Genomic DNA, 20249 nt, shown 5'->3' with positions numbered 1-20249 from the left:
GGAAAGGATTCCCTATTTAATAAATGGTGCTGGGAAAATTGGCTAGCCATAAATAGAAAGCTGAAACTGGATCCTTTCCTTACTCCTTATACGAAAATTAATTCAAGATGGATTAGAGACTTAAATGTTAGACCTAATACCATAAAAACCCTAGAAGAAAACCTAGGTGGTACCATTCAGGACATAGGCATGGGCAAAGACTTCATGTCTAAAACACCAAAAGCAATGGCAGCAAAAGCCAAAATTGACAAATTGGATCTAATTAAACTGAAGAGCTTCTGCACAGCAAAAGAAACTACCATCAGAGTGAACAGGCAACCTACAGAATGGGAGAAAGTTCTCATCTTTCTCATCTGACAAAGGGCTAATATCCAGAACCTACAAAGAACTCAAACAAATTTACAAGAAAAAAACAAACAACCCCATCAAAAAGTGGGCAAAGGATATGAACAGACATTTCTCAAAAGAAGACATTCATACAGCCAACAGACACATGAAAAAATGCTCATCATCACTGGCCATCAGAGAAATGCAAATCAAAACCACAATGAGATACCATCTCACACCAGTTAGAATGGCAATCATTAAAAAGTCAGGAAACAACAAGTGCTGGAGAGGATGTGGAGAAATAGGAACACTTTTACACTGTTGGTGGGATTGTAAACTAGTTCAACCATTATGGAAAACAGTATGGCGATTCCTCAAGGATCTAGAACTAGAGGTACCATATGACCCAGCCATCCCATTACTGGGTATATACCCAAAGGATTATAAATCATGCTGCTATAAAGACACATGCACACGTATGTTTATTGCGGCACTATTCACAATAGCAAAGACTTGGAATCAACCCAAATGTCCATCAGTGACAGACTGGATTAAGAAAATGTGGCACATATACACCATGGAATACTATGCAGCCATAAAAAAGGATGAGTTTGTGTCCTTTGTAGGGACATGGATGCAGCTGGAAACCATCATTCTCAGCAAACTATCACAAGAACAGAAAACCAAACACCGCATGTTCTCACTCATAGGTGGGAACTGAGCAATGAGATCACTTGGCCTCGTGAAGGGGAACATCACACACCGGGGCCTATCATGGGGAGGGGGGAGGGGGGAGGGATTGCATTGGGAGTCATACCTGATGTAAATGATGAGTTGATGGGTGCTGACGGGTTGATGGGTGCAGCACACCAACATGGCACAAGTATACATATGTAACAAACCTGCATGTTATGCACATGTACCCTAGAACTTAAAGTATAATAAAAAAAAAAAAGTGTGATTCAAAATGGTTACATTACATCACGTAAGTGAATCTACCTTCATTTATTTAACGTCATCGGATACTAGGTAGTTTATAGTTTTATTTGTTTATCTTATTGTTGCTTTTCCAACTAATGCTGTGATGAATGTCCTTATCATTGTAGTTCAGTACTCTGTGAGGTTATTAGGTTGAGATCTCTGTCTCTTTCTCCCTGTCTGTGTGTGTGTGTGCACGCACGCAAGACTTTTGATACGTAATGCCAAATTGCTTTCCAGAAAGATTTCTCTTGTTGATACCCCTCAGCAAGTTTAAATTGTGCTAATCTCAGTATACCTTCACCTGTAGTAAGTCTTATAAAAAAATCATAGCAATTTGCCAACATAATAGTTATTGCTTTCCTTTGCATTAGATCACTTTACAGTTCATTTTTCCTTCTGCTTAGTGACTCTTGCTTTTTTGTGAATTGAATCATATTATTTGCCTATTTTATTGAGCTATCTAGTAATCTCCTTTAATTTGCAAGTACTTTAAAAATTGGAATTAATATTTTGCCTGGCGTGTCATGAATGTGCCCACTTTTCTCCATTTCCATGGCTGTCATCCCAGTAGAAGCCACCATTATTTCCATTCTATCTGAATTGCTTCAGTAGCCTAAATTCCTAACAGAATTGCAAGAATCTGCTTGATGTGGCCCCTCTCTACTTTTCCAGCTTTGTCTCAGGATCATACTCCTCAATTTCTGCACTGACTTTCTTTTACTTTTATCACTGCTAATTGCCTGCACTTCCACCTCACCTTCACACATGTTCTTGTTCCTGGCAAACTTCATCTTCTCCATGGCCATTCTTACACACCTTTGCCTGTCTAAGTCTTCCTTCTGGATTAGGGTTCCTTAAACATTTTCATAGCATCCCATTCTCTTTCTTCCTTATATTGAAAACAACTGTAATTAATCTATTCACTTTTACAAACTATTTTTTGAACAATTACCTGCATAACTTAGATGGGGTTAAGTGATTGACATACACAATTTCCATAGTTTTGTGAAAAAATGTACATATACACATCTATTTTCTATGGGGAGAATTTAAAAAGTTAAAGGAGTCTCTCTGTGCTTCATGGGATGAATCATCCTTGAAGAGTAATGGACAAGACCATGGGCTCTGGAGTCCTAGGACTTAGGTTGGAATCCTGAATCCACCATTTTTGAGCTGTTTAGTCATGGGCATGAGTTACTTAATCTCTCTGTGCTTCATTTTTTTCTCCTGTATTAAATGGGATTGGCCGGGCATGGTGGTTCACGCCTGTAATCCCAGCATTTTGGGAGGCCAAGGCAGGTGGATCACCTGAGATCAGAAGTTAGAGACCAGCCTGGCCAACATGGTGAAACCCCGTCTTTACTACAAATACAAAAATTAGCTGAGCTTGGTGGCATGTGCCTGTAATCCCAGCTACTCAGGAGGCTGAGACAGGAGGATCGCTTGAGACAGGAGGTGGAGGTTGCAGTGAGCTGCACTCTAGCCTGGGTGACAAGAGCGAAACTCTGTCTCGGAAATAAATAAATAAATAAATAAGGTTAATAATTATATCTGTCTTTTCTGATTGCTGTGAATATTGAAGGAGGTAATTCATGAAGTCCTTAGCTCCTGGCACATGGTAGGCACTATATAAAATGTTAGTCTTTATCCTTTTCTTTGTCCTGTTTTCTGACTTCTTCATCTTTGAATTTTATTCAGTGCCAACTCGGCAGGAGCACGGTGCTAGATGGTATCCAGGGTTCTGCTTTCTTTCTAGGGGATTGCTCCACTGGTTTTGAAGTGTTTCCTCAACATAACAAGGTTACTTCCGATGATAGTTTGTGAAGCCTCTCCCATCACCTTGACATTCTTCTTTAGAAGTTGATATTTCATTTTTGCTTCCAGAACGGCAATGAGTATCTTCTGTAAAATACATAATTTATCTCTGCTTCTCTTTTGGTAGTGTAACTTTTTGAGTATTAATACTCAGATCTGCTTTTCTTGACAGCTGGCAAACTTCCCCAGGCTCTGCGAGGAAACGGAAAGGATTGTTGCTAACCACATTCGTGAGCGAGAAGGGAAGACAAAGGACCAGGTAAGGAGAGGTCTTCCCTGGTGGGAAGTCGAAGGTCTCTGCAAGGTTGTCTGGTAGTTCCCAACAGTCAGCCTGTCGCTTAAAGGAAAAAAAAAAATAGTGGAACACAACTACATTTATTTTTACTTATTTATGAATTATACACATACTATATTCATATCTTATTTATGTTAAAAATATGAGCAAATAGAAAGACTTCATTCAGAAAATGAGATGCAAAAGCAGTAACAGGAGTTTCGTTATTTTTTTTTCTCAACACTCCATGGATCATGCATACATCCTACTTTGAAAACCACTAATCCAGAAACATACCACATTTTCTCTTTAAGACAGGAGTTCTTAACTTTTAATGGGCCCACAGATGGGCTCCAGAAGATTCACAAACTCCTAAAACATTATGCAAAATGCTCAGTGTTTTTATTGTTTTCTAAGGAGACAGTGGACCTAGCTTTTCATCAGCTTATCCATATAACCTATGATTGAAAAGAAAAATTGAGAACTACTCTTTTAAACATTTCTATTTTATGAATGTTTGTGGTTTGTAAGAAGTGACCCTGAAATTGTTTTCTAATCCTAGCTCTGTGATTTGGAAAGATTATTTTCAAGTGAGAATAATCCATTTAAAAAATAAAAGACTACATGGAAATAATAAAAATCTTCTTGGGTTTAAATGGATTTTTCTTAGTTACTTATAAACCATTATAACAGGAAATACAAAGGGTTTTACATACCCTTGAATTCCATGACACAGCTGCACGTGTGATGTTGTGGAGAGAACACTGGACTTAGGCCATGTGCTCTCCACAAAGTAACATCATGTTCTTGTGTAAATCACTTCTTTGGACTGTTGTTTTCTCCTGTACAGCATTAATATATTGGTCTATATGCTCTCTGAAAGCCTGTGTAAGTTAGTATTACCGGATTTTGTGATTCTCAAATGAGTGGGAAGGAGGTGAGGGAGAAATAGGGAAAAGGAAGAAGGCAAAATAAAAGAGAGAGGAACAAACCACAGGGAGAGACACACACAGCACATACAGTGTGTGTCAGGAAGAGGAGCAGGTGGAGGAGAAACGGGACAGAGGGATGGAGACCCAGCAGGTTGGGACATTCGTGAGTGATTCCAGTATCCACCTTTTCTCTGCTTGAACTGTGGATTCATTGTCACTACTTTTTATCATGTGTTTTGAAAGTTAATTAATCACTATTTATAGTTTTCACTTGTTTATCAACTTTCACACTCTTGAATAGCTGCAATAGCCAAAAGAGGAGAAAACAGGTTTTGTGTTTCAGTTGAGATGAACAAATCAGTATTAACTCCTGAGTCAGTGAAGTCAAGCCTAGAGCGAGATATGGAGCCCCAGGGCCAGAGGTTCTCCCTAATGTCTGGTGTCTTGGCCCCTCCTGGGCTGAGAAAACGTAAAATCTTAAGAATCAGCTGTACTCTTGACCTTAAGTAAATAAGCTAACTGTTTTAATTTAGTGTCTTTCATCTATAATATTCAAATGATAATAAATCCTACTTAACTCTTTGGGATCCTCTGTCAAAATAATATTGGAGAAAATATAGGATAATTAGGCCGGGTGCGGTGGCTCAAGCCTGTAATCCCAGCACTTTGGGAGGCCGAGACGGGCGGATCACGAGGTCAGGAGATCGAGACCATCCTGGCCAACACGGTGAAACCCCGTCTCTACTAATAAATAAAAAAACTAGCCGGGCGAGGTGGCGGGCGCCTGTAGTCCCAGCTACTCGGGAGGCTGAGGCAGGAGAATGGCGTGAACCGGGGAGGCAGAGCTTGCAGTGAGCCGAGATCCGGCCACTGCACTCCAGCCTGGGCGACACAGCAAGACTTCGTCTCAAAAAAAAAAAAAAAAAAAAAAAAAAAAAAAAAAAAAAAAAAAAAATATTTCTAATCATATCTATGTCAGTTGTTAGCTTCTTCATATTTCAGAGTTTTTGTTTTAGTAAAATGGCATGTTCAAACTTCACAGTGTTGTTAAGATTGTGGGCTCTGGACTCAGACTACCTGATTTTGAATTCAAGCTCTGTTGTTAACATTTTGTGTAACTTGCGACAAGTTATTTGACATCTTTACACTTCAATTTTCTCATCTTAAAGTGAGACAATAGTGGTACTTAACTCACAGCCATTTTGTGAGGATGGAAAGAAGTAATCAAAATACAAGACCAGGCATAGTGGCTCACACCTGTAATTCCAGCACTTTGGGAGGCCAAGCAGGCAGATTGCTTGAGGTCAGGAGTTTGAGACCTGCATGGGAAACATGGTGAAACCCTGTCTCTACAAAAAATTAAACAATTAGCTGGGCATGGTGGCCTGCACAACCAGTAATCACAGCTACTCAGAGGCTGAGGTGGAAGGATCATGTGAGCCCGGGGATTTAGGCTGCAGTGAGCCATGGTTGCACCACTGCACTCCAGCCTGGGTGACAGAGCAAGACCCTGTCTTAATATACATATGTGTACATATGTAACAAACCTGCACATTGTGCACATGTACCCTAGAACTTATAGTATAATAAAAAAAACATATGTATCTATCTGTCTTAATTCTTAGTTCTTAATTAATTTTAGTTGTTTTTGTTTTTGTTATTGTTCCCAAAGAGCTATGGCACGTGATAGATTCGAGGAAGAATTGCCTTTTCTGATTTCAAGGGAAATTGTTTTCAATCTGCAACTCAGTTACAGTGATTAATTTATTCTCCAAGTGGGACATAAGGGATGGGACAGGCAACTCCCTACTGAGTCACAATCTCAGATGGTCTGGTCCAACAGTTATCAAGTTCCTGTCACAGCTGGTAGTGGTCACCTCTAATATGGACTTGTGTGGCATAGCACAAACGTGCCTGGTTTTGGGTAGTGTAGACATGTCATTTTGGATAGATCTCACATTTGAATTCCAGACTCTGCTCTGACTGGGGCCATGTGGTACTTTTAAAGTATCCAGTTAGACAGAGTGACCCATATCCTCAGGCCTCCGTGCCTGAACAGCTCTGGGGCATTCTTGCCGTTTTCTTTCTTTCTTTAAAAAGTAGAGTTACTACCAACTTCTGCTCTGGAAGCTTTGTGGGAAAAAAATCTTCACAATTAAAAATATGGAAAGTCGTAAATCTGTCTGTAGCTTTTTCTTAAACAAAGGTGTTTTGAGTGGCTGAGTGTGCCAGCCGTTAGTCTCGGTGCTTCCATATGTGTCATTGCATGTGGAAGCGGTGGACTTTCTGGGCAACTCCTGCTACCGGGGCAGCTTTACTTTGCTTCAACTAAATATTCAATAACTGTGGGTAAAAAAGGCAGTGAGAAACTCTGAGAAAGTGAAAAAATGAGGAAAAAAATGGACTATTTTTCTTTTTATCCCCCACATGCGACCTGGCTCTTTTCCTAGAGTGAACACAGACTCCCAGTTTCCAGGAATATAATGAGAACAGCCATAGCTTTTATTTTTTTTCCACTTTTTTTTTTTTCCTGTACTACGGTCCAAGTTAATGTGTGTGAACGTCCAAAAGATATTCAGGACAACCTTTGGCGATGCTGAGGATTATGAAGATACTTTGCTTCTTACAGTGGCAACAATTTATTTGTGTTCAAATATTATGGTTTATTGGTACAAGCTTTTGGCCAAATGGATTTGGAATATACAATTTAACAGAATCTGGCTTTATTGTTGGGAGAAGAGAGGCAAAACTACAACTAATCCAATAATGATCACGCTTCCTAGTGTTTCAGTTTTCTTCAAGATGTGAAACAAAACTCTATCTGACTATATGAAATTTTTTCATACAAGTATGATGTTATTGACCCAATAACCCCCATCCCTTGACTTTATTTTTGGTCGTGGGATTTGAAGTGATCTTTTAAATCTTTTTTTGGCAGGTCCCCTTGTGACTCTCAGCAAGATTTGGTCAGATGACTGGTTGAGATTAGCCACAAAAACAAAGCCTCCAAGCCCATAGCACTGGGTACTGAGTACAAAACAAGAACAAGTGACCACATACTAATTATATATCTATATATGGGAATAAATCACTCCCTGGAAAGTTAACTGTTCTTGGCTGGGCGTGGTGGCTCACGCCTGTAATCCCAGCACTTTAGGAGGCCGAGGTGGGTAGATCCCTGAGGTCAGGAGTTCAAGACCAGCCTGGCCAACATGGCGAAATCCTGTCTTTACAAATATACAAAAATTAGCTGGGCATGATGGTGGGTGCCTGTAATCCCAGCTACTTGGGAGGTTGAGGTGGGAGAATTGTTTGAACCCAGGAGGCGGAGGTTGCAGTGAGCTGAGATTGCACCATTGCACTCCAGCCTGGGCAACAGAGTGAGACTCTGTATCAAAAAACAACAACAACAAAAAAGAGAGTTAACTGTTCTTCAAGCCTGTAGATAGTTACATAATTAAGGCCACAAATGTTTATTGGGCATCTACTATGTGTATCATGCTAGGCTCTAAGTTCTAAGGATAAAATGGTGAACAAGATAAACATAAACCCAGCTTCTATGGAGTGTATAGTCTTGCAGAGAAGAGAAACATTAAACAAACAAAAAAAATAATTAATTACGTTTGTAGTAAATGCCACAAATAAGTATAGGGTGCTATATAGATATACACACATACACAAACACACGTATGTGTATATATAGTGTATATATACATGTACATATATGTATGTATGTACATATAGTGTATATATACACGTACATATATGTATGTACATACAGCATATATATACATACATATATGTATATATAGTGTATATATACACATACATATATGTATGTATGTATATATGTGTATATACACATGTACATATGTATATACATATATACACATACATTTATGTATATATGCTTATGTATGTATATATACACATATAAGTATATGGATATACATATTTGAACATATATGTGCATATATGTACTTATGTATATGTAGCACCCTATATTTATTTTATAGAATACATAATTTTATACATATACATAATTTTATGTATGTATATAATTATGGCATATAGACTATTTGAGAGTAATAGTACAATCCAACCTGGACTTGGGTTGGGTAGGGGATAAGGATCAGGGATGGCTTTCTTGAGGATGTACCCACGGGGGAGCGTTTTGTAGAATATGTCTATGAACTGTTGCTATGAGGACTCTGATGCACTCAAATGCTACCTTCAATGAAGAGAGGCAGCAAACAAATACTCATGATAGTCATCAAAATTTTTTCAACAAAGTCGAAGAGCAGAGCTCTGGAGATATTCAGGCAGAGATCTGTAAGCACCGTATCTCTCCCTCTTAGCAAATCTCAGCATCCTGGAAAGAGACAGGATTCGGTTGAGAGAACACAAGGAAACGTAGGAAGAGGAAGTCAGTTTTGAATATCTCTGGTATAATACGTTCTTTTTTGCAGGTTCTGGTTGCTCCACTTCTCTCTTGTTTTCTCTCAGCCTCCTCGTCTCCCCCATTGAATACTATTTTCTACAGAGGGACCTCCCAAGTCTCTGACTTAGAGTTTATAAGTATCTTATATTTAGAATATTTTCATGTTGCCTGGGACATGTATCCAGTTTACTCCATTACAAATCTTCATTTAATTCTCATGGTGTTTCAGGCACTGTTCTAGGCACTGGGGATGTAGCAGTGGATATAACAGATGAGGTCTATGTAAGAAATTTGTAAAAACTTGCCATGTTAGCTAGTGTTAGTGCTGCAAAAGAAAAGAAGGCAGGGTAACACAATAGAGAGTAACCAGCATGCTAGTTTAAATAGAATGGGCAGGAAGATCCCTCTGATGAGTGATATTTTAGCAGAGATCTGACATTATTATTATTATTATTTAAATTTATTATACTTTAAGATCTGGGATACATGTGCAGAATGTGCAGGTTTGTTACATAGGTATACACGCGCCATGGTGATTTGCTACACCTATCAACCTGTCATCTACATTAGGTATTTCTCATAATGCTCTCCCTCCCCTAGCCCCGCACCCCCCATCAGGCTCCCTGTGTGTGTGTGTGATGCTCCCTTCCCTGTGTCCATGTGTTCTCATTGTTCAACTCGCACTTATAAGTGAGAATACGCAGTGTTTGGTTTTCTGTCCTTGTGATATTCTGCTGAGAATGATGGTTTCCAGCTTCATCCATGTTCCTGCAAATGACATGAACTCATCCTTTTTTATGGCTGCATAGTATTCCATGGTGTATATGAGCCACGTTTTCTTTATCCAGTCTATCATTGATGGGCATTTAGGTTGGTTCCAAGTCTTTGCTATTGTGAACAGTGCTGCAATAAACATATGTGTGCATGTGTCTTTATAGTAGAATGATTTATAATCCTTTGGGTATGTACCCAGTAATGGTGTAGATGGGTCAAATGGTATTTCTGGTTCTAGGTCATTGAGGAGTCGCCACACTGCTTCCACAATGGATGAACTAATTTACACTCCCACCAACAGTGTAAAAGCATCCCTATTTCTCCACATCCTCTCCAGCATCTGTTGTTTCCTGACTTTTTAATGATTTCTATTCTAACTGGCGTGAGATGGTATCTCATTGTGGTTTTGATTTGCATTTCTTTAAAGACCAGTGATGATGAGCTTTTTTTCATATGTTTCTTGGCTGCATAAATGTCTTCTTTTGAGAAGTGTCTGTTCATATCCTTCGCCCACTTTTTGATTTTTTTTTTCCTTTTTCTTGTATATTTGTATACATTTTTTTTGTAGGTTCTGGATATTAGCCCTTTGTCAGATGGGTAGATTGCAAAAATTTTCTCCCATTCTGTAGGTTGCCTGTTTACTCTGATGATATTTTCTTTTGCTATGCAGAAGCTCTTTGGTTTAATTAGATCCTATGTCAATTTTGGCTTTTGTTGCCGTTGCTTTTGGTATTTTAGTCATGAAGTCTTTGCCCATGCTTATGTCCTGAATGGTATTGCCTAGGTTTTCTTCTAGGATTTTTATGCTTTTAGGTGTTGTGTTTAAGTTTTTAATCCATCTTGGGTTAATTTTTGTATAAGGTGTAAGGAAGGGGTCCAGTTTCAGTTTTCTGCATATGGCTAGCCAGTTTTCCCAGCACCATTTATTAAATAGGGAATCCTTTACCCATTGCTTGTTTTTGTCAGGTTTGTCAAAGATCAGATAGTTGTAGATGTATGTCATTATTTCTGAGGACTCTGTTCTGTTCCATTGGTCTATATATCTGTTTTAGTGCCAATACCATGCTGTTTTGATTACTGTAGCCTTGTAATATAATTTGAAGTCAGGCAGCGTGATGCCTCCAGCTTTCTTCTTTTTGCTTAGGATTGTCTTGGCTATACAGACTCTTTTTTGTTTCCATATGAAATTTAAACTAGTTTTTTTCTAAATCTGTGAAGAAAGTCATTGGTAGCTTGATGGGGATAGCATTGAACCTATAAATTACTCTGGGCAGTATTGCCATTTTCTCAATATTGATTCTTCCTATCCCTGAGCAAGGAATGTTTTTTCCAATTGTTTGTGTCCCCTTTTATTTTCTTGAGCAGTGGTTTGTAGTTCTCTTTGAAGAGATCCTTCACATCCCTTGTAAATTGTATTCCTAGGTATTTTATTCTCTTTGTAGGAATTGCGAATGGGAGTTCACTCATGATTTGGCTCTCTGTTTGTCTCTTATTGGTGTATAGGAATGCTTGTGATTTTTGCACATTGATGTTGTATCCTGAGACTTTGCTGAAGTTGCTTATCAGCTTAAGGAGATTTCAGGCTGAGATGATGGGGTTTTCTAAATATACAGTCATGTCATCTGCAAACAGAGACAATTTAACTTCCTCTCTTTTTATTTAAATATGCTTTATTTCTTTCTCTTGCCTGATTGCCCTGGCCAAAACTTCCAATACGATGGTGAATAGGAATGGGGAGGGAGGGAATCCTTGTCTTGTGCCAGTTTGCAAAGGGAATGCTTCCAGGTTTTGCCCATTCAGTATGATATTGGCTGTGAGTTTGTCATAAATAACTCATTATTTTGAGATATGTTCCATGAATATCTAGTTTATTGAGAGTTTTTAGCATGAAGGAATGTTGAATTTTATTGAAGGCTTTTTCTCCATCTATTGAGATAATCATGTGGTTTATGTCACTGGTTCTCTTTATGTGATGGATTACATTTATTGATTTGCATATCTTGAACTAGCCTTGAATCTCAGGGATGAAGCCGACTTGATCGTGGTGGATAAGCTTTTTGATGCACTTCTGGATTCTGTTTGCCAGTATTTTATTGAGGATTCTTACATTGATGTTCATCGGGATATTGGCCTGAAATTTTCTCTTTTGTGTGTGTCTCTGCCAGGTTTTGGTATCAGGATGATGTTGGCATCATAAAATGAGTTAGTGCGGATTCCCTTTTTTTCTATTGTTTGGAATAGTTTCAGAAGGAATGGTACCAGCTCCTCTTTGTGCCTATCGTAGAATTCAGCTGTGAATTCGTCTTGTCCTTTTGGTTGGTAGGCTATTAATTACTGCCTCAATTTCAGAACTTGCTATTGTTCTATTCAGGGATTTGACTTCTTCCTGGTTTAGTTTTGGGAGGGTGTATGTATCCAAGAATTTATCCATTTTTTTCTACATTTTCTAGTTTATTTGCGTAGAGGTGTTTATAGTATTCTCTGATGGTAGTTTGTATTTCTTTGCCGTCAAAAGTGATATCCCCTTTATCATTTTTTATTGTATCTATTTGATTTTTCTCTTTTCTTCTTTATTAATCTGACTAGCAGTCTATCTGTTTTGTTAATCTTTAAAAAAAAAAAAAAAACAGCTCCTGGATTCACTGATTTTTTTTGAAGGGGTTTTTGTGTCTCTATCTCCTTCAGTTCTGATCTGATCTTAGTTATTTCTTGTCTTCTGTTAGCTTTTGCGTTTGTTTGCTCTTGCTTCTATTGTTCTTTTAGTTGTGATATAAGGGTGTCGATTTTAGATCTTTCCTGCTTCCTCCTGTCAGCATTTAGTGCTATAAATTTCCCTCTAAGCACTGGTTTAACTGTGTCCAGAGATTCTGGTACATTGTGTCTTCGTTCTCATTGGTTTCAAAGAACTTACTTATTTCTGCCTTAATTTCGTTATTTACCCAGTAGTCATTCAGTAGCAGGTTGTTCAGTTTCCATGTAGTTGTGCAGTTTTGAGTTTCTTAATCCTGAGTTCTAATTTGATTGCACTGTGGTCTGAGAGACTGTTATGATTTCCGTTCTTTTGCATTTGCTGAGGAGTGTATTTATGTGGTCAATTTTGGAATAAGTGTGATGTGGTGCTGAGAAGAATGTATATTCTGTTGATTTGGGATGGAGAGTTCTGTAGATGTCTATTAGGTCTGCTTGGTGCAGAGCTGAGTTTAAGTCCTGGATATCCTTGTTAACCTTCTGTCTTGTTGATCTGTCTAATATCAGCGGTGGGGTGCTAAAATCTCCCAGTATTATTGTGTGAAAGTGTAAATCTCTTTGTAGGTATCTAAGAACTTGCATTATGAATCTGGATGCTCCTCTATTGGGTGCATATATATTTAGGATAGTTAGCTCTTTTTGTTGCATTGATCCCTTTACCGTTATGTAATGCCCTTCTTTGTCTTTTTGGGTCTTTGCTGGTTTGTTGTTGTTGTTGTTGTTGTTGTTGTTGTTTTAGACGGAGTCTTGCTCTGTCACCCAGGCTGGAGTACAGTGGTGTGATCTCGGCTCACAGCAAGCTCCGCCTCCTGGGTGCATGCCATTCTCCTGCCTCAGCCTCCTGAGTAGCTGGGACTACAGGCACCCGCCATCACACCAGGCTAATTTTTTGTGTTTTTAATAGAGATAGGGTTTCATCATGTTAGCCAGGATGTTCTCAATCTCCTGACCTTGTGATTTGCCCTGCTCCACCTCCCAAAGTGCTGGGGTTACAGGCATGAGCCACCGTGCCAGGCTAGTCTTTGTTGGTTTAAAGCAGGTTTTATCAGCGACTAGGATTGCAACCCTGCTTTGTGTTTTTTTTTTTTTTTTTTTTTTTTGCTTTCCATTTGCTTGGTAAATCTTCCTCCATCCCTTTATTTTGAGCCTATGTGTGTCTTTGCACATGAGATGGGTTTCCTGAATACAGCACACTGATGGGTCTTGACTCTTTATTCAATTTGCCAGGCTGTATCTTTTAATTGGGGCATTTAACCCATTTACAATTAAGGTTAATATATTACGTGTGAATTTGATCTTGTCATTATGATGCTAGCTGGTTATTTTGCCCATTAGTTGATGCAGTTTCTTCATAGTGTTCATAGTGTTGATGTTTTCTACCATTTGGTATGTTTTTGCAGTGGCTGGTACTGGTTTTTCCTTTCCATAATTAGTGCTTCCTTCAGGAGCTCTTGTAAGGCAGACCTGGTAGTGACAAAATCTCCTACCTTTTGCTAGTCTATAAAGGATTTTATTTTGCCTTCACTTATGAAGCTTAGTTTGGCTGGATATGAAATTCTGGGTTGAAATTTAAGAATGTTGAATATTGGCTCTCACTCTCTTCTGGCTTGTAGAGTTTCTGCAGAGATATCTGCTGTTAGTCTGATGGGCTTCCCTTTGTGGGTAACCCAGCCTTTCTCTCTTGCTGCCCTTTACATTTTTTCCTTCATTTCAATGTTGGTGAATCTGACAATTATGTGTCTTGGGGTTGCTCTTCTTGAGGAGTACCTTTGTGGTGTTCTCTGTATTTCCTGAATTTGAATGTGGCCTGTCTTGCTAGGTTGGAGTAGTTCTCCTGGATAAGATCCTGTAGAGCATTTTCCAACTTGGTTCCATTCTCCCTGTCACTTTCAGGTACACCAATCAAATGTAGGTTTGGTCTTTTCACATAGTCCCATATTTCTTGGAGGCTTTGTTCTTTCCTTTTCATTCCTTTTTCTCTAATCTTGTTTTCACACTTTGTTTCATTAAGTTGATCTTCAATCTCTGATATCCTTTTTCCACTTGGTTGATTTGTCTATCAGTAGTTGTGTATGCTTCACGAAGTTCTCGTGCTGTGTTTCTCAGCTCCATCAGGTCATTTATGTTTTTCTCTAAACTGGTTATTCTAGTTAGCAATTTCTCTAATATTTTTTCAAGGTTCTTAGCTTCCTTGCATTGGGTTAGAACATGCTCCTTTAACTCAAAGGAGTTTGTTATTACCCACCTTGTGAAGCCTACTTCTGTCAATTCATCATACTCATTCTTTGTCCAGTTTTGTTTCCTTGCTGGAGAGGGTTGTGATCCTTTGGAAGATAAGAGGCATTCTGGTTTTTGGAATTTTCCGTCTTTTTGCACTGATTTTTCCTCATCTTTGTGGATTTATCTACCTTTGGTCTTTGATGTTGGTAACCTTCAGATGGGGTTTCTGTGTGGACACCCTTTTTTTGATGTTGATGCTATTCCTTTCTGTTTGTTAGTTTTCCTTCTAACAGGCAGGCCCTTCTGCTGCAGGTCTGCTGGAGTTTGCTGGAGGTCCACTCCAGACCCTGTTTGCCTGGGTATCACCAGCAGAGGCTGCAGAACAGCAAACCTTGCTGCCTGTTCCTTCCTCTGGAAGCTTCGTCCCAGAGGGGCACCCACCAGATGCCAGCTGGAGGTCTCCTGTATGAGGTGTCTGTTGATCCCTGCTGGGAGCTGTCTCCCAGTCAGGATGCACAGAAGTCAGGGACCCACTTAAGGAGGCAGTCTGTCCTTTAGCAGAGCTTGAGCGCTGTGCTGGGAGATCCGACATTCTCTTCAGGGCTGGCACGCAGGAACATTTAAGTCTGCTGAAGCTGCACCCACAGCCACCCCTTCCCCCAGGTGCTCTGTCCCAGGAAGATGGGGGTTTTATCTATAAGTCCCTGGCTAGGGCTGCTGCCTTTCTTTCAGAGATGCCCTGCCCAGAGAGGAGGAATCTAGAGAGGCAGTCTGACTGCAGCAGCTTTGTTGAGCTGTGGTTGGCTCTGCACAGTTCAAACTTCCCAGCAGGTCTGATTACACTGTGATGGGAAAACCGCCTACTCAAGCCTCAGTAATGGCAGATGTCCCTCCCCCCACCAAGCTGTAGCATCCCAGGTCGACTTCAGACTGCTGTGATGGCAGCGAGAATTTCAAGCCAGTGGATCTTAGCTTGCTGGGCTTCTTGGGGGTGGGATCCGCTGACCTAGACCACTTAGCTCCTTGACTTCAGCCCCTTTTCCAGGGGAGTGAATGGTTCTATCTTGCTGGCATTCCAGGTGCCACTGGGGTATGGAAAAAAAACTTCTGCATCTAGCTCAGTGTCTACCAAAATGGCTGCCCAGTTTTGTGCTTGTAACCCTAGGCCCTGGTGATGTAGGCACCCAAGGGAATCTCCTGGTCTACAGATTGAGAAGACCATGGGAAAAGTGTAGTATCTGGGCCAGAATGTACCGTTCCTCATGGCACAGTCAGTCATGGCTTCCCTTGGCTAGGGGAGGGAGTTTCCTGACCCCATAGGTTTCCTGGGTGAGGCAGTACCCCACCCTGCTTCAACTCACCCTCCATGGGCTGCATCCACTGTCTAACCAGTCCTGATGAGATGAGCCATGTATCTCAGTTGGAAATACAGAAATCACCTGCTTTTCTGTTGATCTCACTGGGAGCTGCATACTGGAGCTGTTCCTATTCAGCCATCTTACCAACCACCAGCTACTACTATTATTATTATTATGATGATGATGATGATGATGATGAGATGGGGTCTTGCTATGTTGTCCAGACTGAAATGCAGTGGCTGTTCACAGGCCTGATGATGACTCACTGCAGCTTTGAACTCCCGGGCTCAAATGATTCTCTCACCTCAACCTCCAGAGGAGCTGGGACTATAGGCACACACCACCATGCCCAGCTTCTGATTGATGTTTGGATTCGATGATTTATTTGTATATTGACTTTCTGAGTTAGCTGATCAAATGCTTCTCCTGAATTGTGTAAAGCATCTTGAGATGGTTCTTTAAGCTGCTAAAGATAGAAAAGGAGAGAGAAAACAAGAGGTGAATTACGAATTTGTAGCTAATATATGATGTCTACAGGAAGAGTCAGCTCGGAGCACCCCTCATGGGCCCTCCTGCCACATATCTTATTTGTGCCTGTCCTTCTTTTGAACACTATGCCTACATTTTAGAGAAATCAAATAATTCTAGATTCTGTACTAAGGCAGCAAATAGTGTATGCCTATAAGTTATAATGCTATTCTCTTTATGTGCTACTCAGATTTACTTTTCTAGAGTAGATTTTTAACTTATGAATTTAGAGTGTAAAATTATGAGTCTAATAAAGAAAAGTTAAGGTTCTTTTCATTCTAATTGAAGTATCCTTAAAAAAATTATATGAAGGTAATTAATTGGTGGGCAATTACTGAATTTAACGTTTGAGAATTTTTAGATGGGCTTTCACTGAAGTGTTTCTCTTTGACTTACAGGTATTGCTATTGATTGACATTCAAGTCTCTTACATCAACACCAACCATGAAGACTTCATTGGCTTTGCAAAGTACGTGAAACACTTGATTTTCACATGCATTCCTCCTGTTGGTTTGTCTCAAACACACATTGTGAATTGTTACTACAGTTTCACCACCTTTGAGAATACAATCTGTGCCAAGATTAACTCTCAGTTTACCTACTTAGGAAGTCTGAGCTCCATGGTCGTAGGGCAGGGATATTTACTATTCTCTCAGTAAAGTAGTTGGCTCTATTATGCAGCATATGACGTCATGTATGTCTTACATACTTATCATCTCATCATTTTTGGATGATGTTCTGCAGTTTGTACTTGAACTCCTATAGAAAAACAGTAATTAATGCATGTTTAAAATTTTGAGGGGAACAGTTTTTCACATCAATTTGAAATAGCACGTGTAATTTACAGGATGCAAGCTATTTCAACTTTTCTAAGTCAGAATCTAGAGGCCTTTTTTTTTTTTTTTTTTTAAACTTTCCTTTGTGAAATTAGATGTAATCTGTCAGGATGAACATTTTATTTTCTATAAAGTGTGTATACAAATATTGCCATTTTTCAAATACATTATCATGCAAACATTATGGTTAGTTACTCAGGACTAGCTATTCACTGTGTGACATTTTTAAGACCTTGAATGCACTATCTTTTCCTGCCCATTAGTGAAACTAGTTTTCATTTGATTTAAATAATCTTGATACTACCTCTAAAATATATTTTTGCATTTAAGTGGTTCCAACCTTGTGTATAAAATATAACTTATTTTATGTAAAATGTAAAACAAAAGAGCCTATGTACTTTTACTTAAACTGAGTATTCAAGAACAGAGACAAATAAAAAAAATGGCAGAATGTCAAATTAATTTGTTTTATTACATTCTGACTTAGAAGAAATGGATATGCAGACCCTGTGACCTAAACTAAACAGTGGCCTGAGGAATTTATAGGCATGTTTTAGGGAGAACAGGCCCAATTATACAACAGAAAATTATCTCATCCTAAACTTGGCTGTGGTTGTGATGTCCTAGCCAATTGTGTAAATATATTTTGCATCCAATGGCTGTTACTAGTGAATGGTAGATAAGATTTATTCCACCGTTTTCTGTCTGTGGCATATGTGTAATATTGTTAGAACCCAACCATAAATATGTGCCCTAGTCTAGTTGTCTTTGCAGCCACCCTGCCCACACCCACTTCTTGATAGGTATTTGCTACACCAGAATTTTGCACAGACTTGCCCCCTTCTCTTTTAGCCCCATGACTCTCACCATGTGCTCTGTTCACTTCCTTCTGCAGATTCACCTAGACTGTAACGTGCATCCTTATCCCTCGGTCTGGAAAGGGGATCTGAGAATTTTTTCCAGGTTTCCTCCACAGTCAATGAACTCTAGGGAGCCTGTACCAAGCTCTACTCTAGTTTCTACGGTGGGTGGGGGGTGGAATGTAGAAAAACAAAAGAACTTTTTGCCTTTTAGGAGCTTGCCTAATAATTGAAAAACAAAGAGACACACCTGTAAAAATTTAAACTGACACATTCTTCATTTTCCTCACTGCTTCTCTGAGGAGTTTAAAAGACAGACAAATCCTTGAGACATTTAAAATAACAGGAATGCTGCCTTTAATGTTGATTTTCATGGATTACAAATGCCAGTTAGGTTCTTACAAAAATGTAGCAGATGCCGACGTAAAATTGACACAATAACTTAAGAGTGAAAAGGATGCTGCCTTGTTGTGGTACCACAATTAGAGGGGGAAAATGTAGAAAAAGTCATAATCCATTTAGAAAAGTTCAGGTTTAAACATATTATATAACCCATGCTTCAATTTAAATTTCACCTTTATAATCTTCTTGAAACTTTTTTTTCTATGATAAATGAGCTAGAGTTTCTTTTCCAATAAATTTCCATATTTGCTGTCTTAGAAGCTGTTGAACTACAGTTTTATATTGATTATATTGATTTATAGGTTTTCAAGGGCTTGTGATTTTTCAAATTTAAGACTTCCAAACACAATCTTTTGATGTAGACTCTCTGTAATCCAGGTGTCTGGTTCTATTTTTCCAGCAGTAAGATAGGCTATGAATCTTTACGATATTGGGGAGAAAAAAGAAGCATAGTTAAAACTGCTTTAGAAATCCAGCAACTCTACACATTTGTCATCTAATTTAAATTGCACACTTAAACCTTCTTTAAAGGACAGATCTGGGAGTCAAAATCCAGGTTATTTTTCCAGGATATGCCACTGATGAGCTTTGGGTTTTGGCAAGGCACTTAGCCTTTCTCTATCTGTTTACTGATGTATCAAATGGAATAATAATCCTTGTCTTGTATACCTTTCAGGATTGTCAGAAGATCAAATTAATGAAGTTATGTGGAAATCCTTTAAAAAAAAAAAAAACTGTGGTGTAGTCTATAAAAGTGAGAGATCCTCCCTGTCTCTCACTCTCTCTCAACACACATGCACACACACACATATACACTCACATTTGATTACTAGATGTACCATTTTACTTTGTGATTAAGTTATAGTGACTTAAGTATGATTGTCACTGGAATGTTTTTTAGTTGCTAATATCATTATCTCTAAATGTGATATTTTGCTCTGAGATTCAGAGATAAATGTCTTTTCCATTTGTATGTCGACTTGGAATTGACATGGGGTGACATGGGGTGATTATGAAGATGAAGAAATGTTCATTTCAAAATCACTTTGAGGAGTTGTGGTATTTTTTGTGCTTTTAAAAATTAAGAAAATATGGCTGTAGCTATAAATTTTAAAGTTGGCAAGAATGCTGTTTCCATCAAGGAAGAAAAGTCAAGCCATATTTGAAGACAATTATGTAAGTATTTTTAAGTTCCAAAGACAGAAAATTAAGGTCTGGGGTTGAAGAAAACAAGCATTTGTTTCATGAGATTTTTAGAGAGTTGCCAAGAAAGAAGGAACTGCCTCCCAGATTTATAGGATGGTGATGTACATAGTACTTTACAAATGTAATGTTTTTCAACTGGGATGACTTTTTGTTCTAATTTTTTAAAAAATGAAAATGGATTGCTAAAATTGGATTAATAAAATATTTAGCTTCAGAGTAGCATTCAGGACATCTCAAAATTCTTCTTTCTGTTATAGAATTTATATTGCCATGTTTAATATGTGACACTTTTTTTTCCATCTTCTAGTTATTTGTTAGACATGGCCTGTAAAATATGTACCATGTGTAATGTGTCCAAATAAGCACTGCTCTAGGCTTGCTTTGGAATTTCCTGGCTTCTAAATGCTCTTTCAACTATAATATAGTTGCTGAGCCTGAAAGTTAAGCATTTCAGAATAAAACATCAATTTTTCTTCTGACGTAAGGGTTTTAATTTGTCATTCTCTTCTTTTAAAAAAAAAACCCTAAGTTACATATATTTTTACAT

The 20249-nt window shown here is 38.7% G+C and overlaps 1 protein-coding gene across 7 annotated transcripts in view; it reads left to right on the top strand.

Moving 5' to 3' along the window:
* DNM3 (dynamin 3) overlaps positions 1-20249 on the top strand; it is a 568793-nt gene that overhangs the window by 215557 nt on the left and 332987 nt on the right. For all 7 annotated transcript variants that reach the window (XR_012091293.1, XM_007989500.3, XM_007989506.3 and 4 more), the window contains exons 11-12: positions 3296-3382; positions 16797-16867. Coding sequence is in view for 6 of the 7 variants with exons in the window: in XM_007989500.3 (XP_007987691.2) it covers positions 3296-3382; positions 16797-16867 (158 nt within the window). In the remaining variant the exon portion in view is untranslated. The remainder of the gene's footprint in view (positions 1-3295; positions 3383-16796; positions 16868-20249) is intronic.

Source organism: Chlorocebus sabaeus, chromosome 25 (assembly GCF_047675955.1).
Source record: "Chlorocebus sabaeus isolate Y175 chromosome 25, mChlSab1.0.hap1, whole genome shotgun sequence".
Classification (NCBI taxonomy): domain Eukaryota; kingdom Metazoa; phylum Chordata; class Mammalia; order Primates; family Cercopithecidae; genus Chlorocebus; species Chlorocebus sabaeus.
Note: the sequence above shows the minus strand (reverse complement) of the source record. Positions and strands in the feature narration are given on the sequence as shown.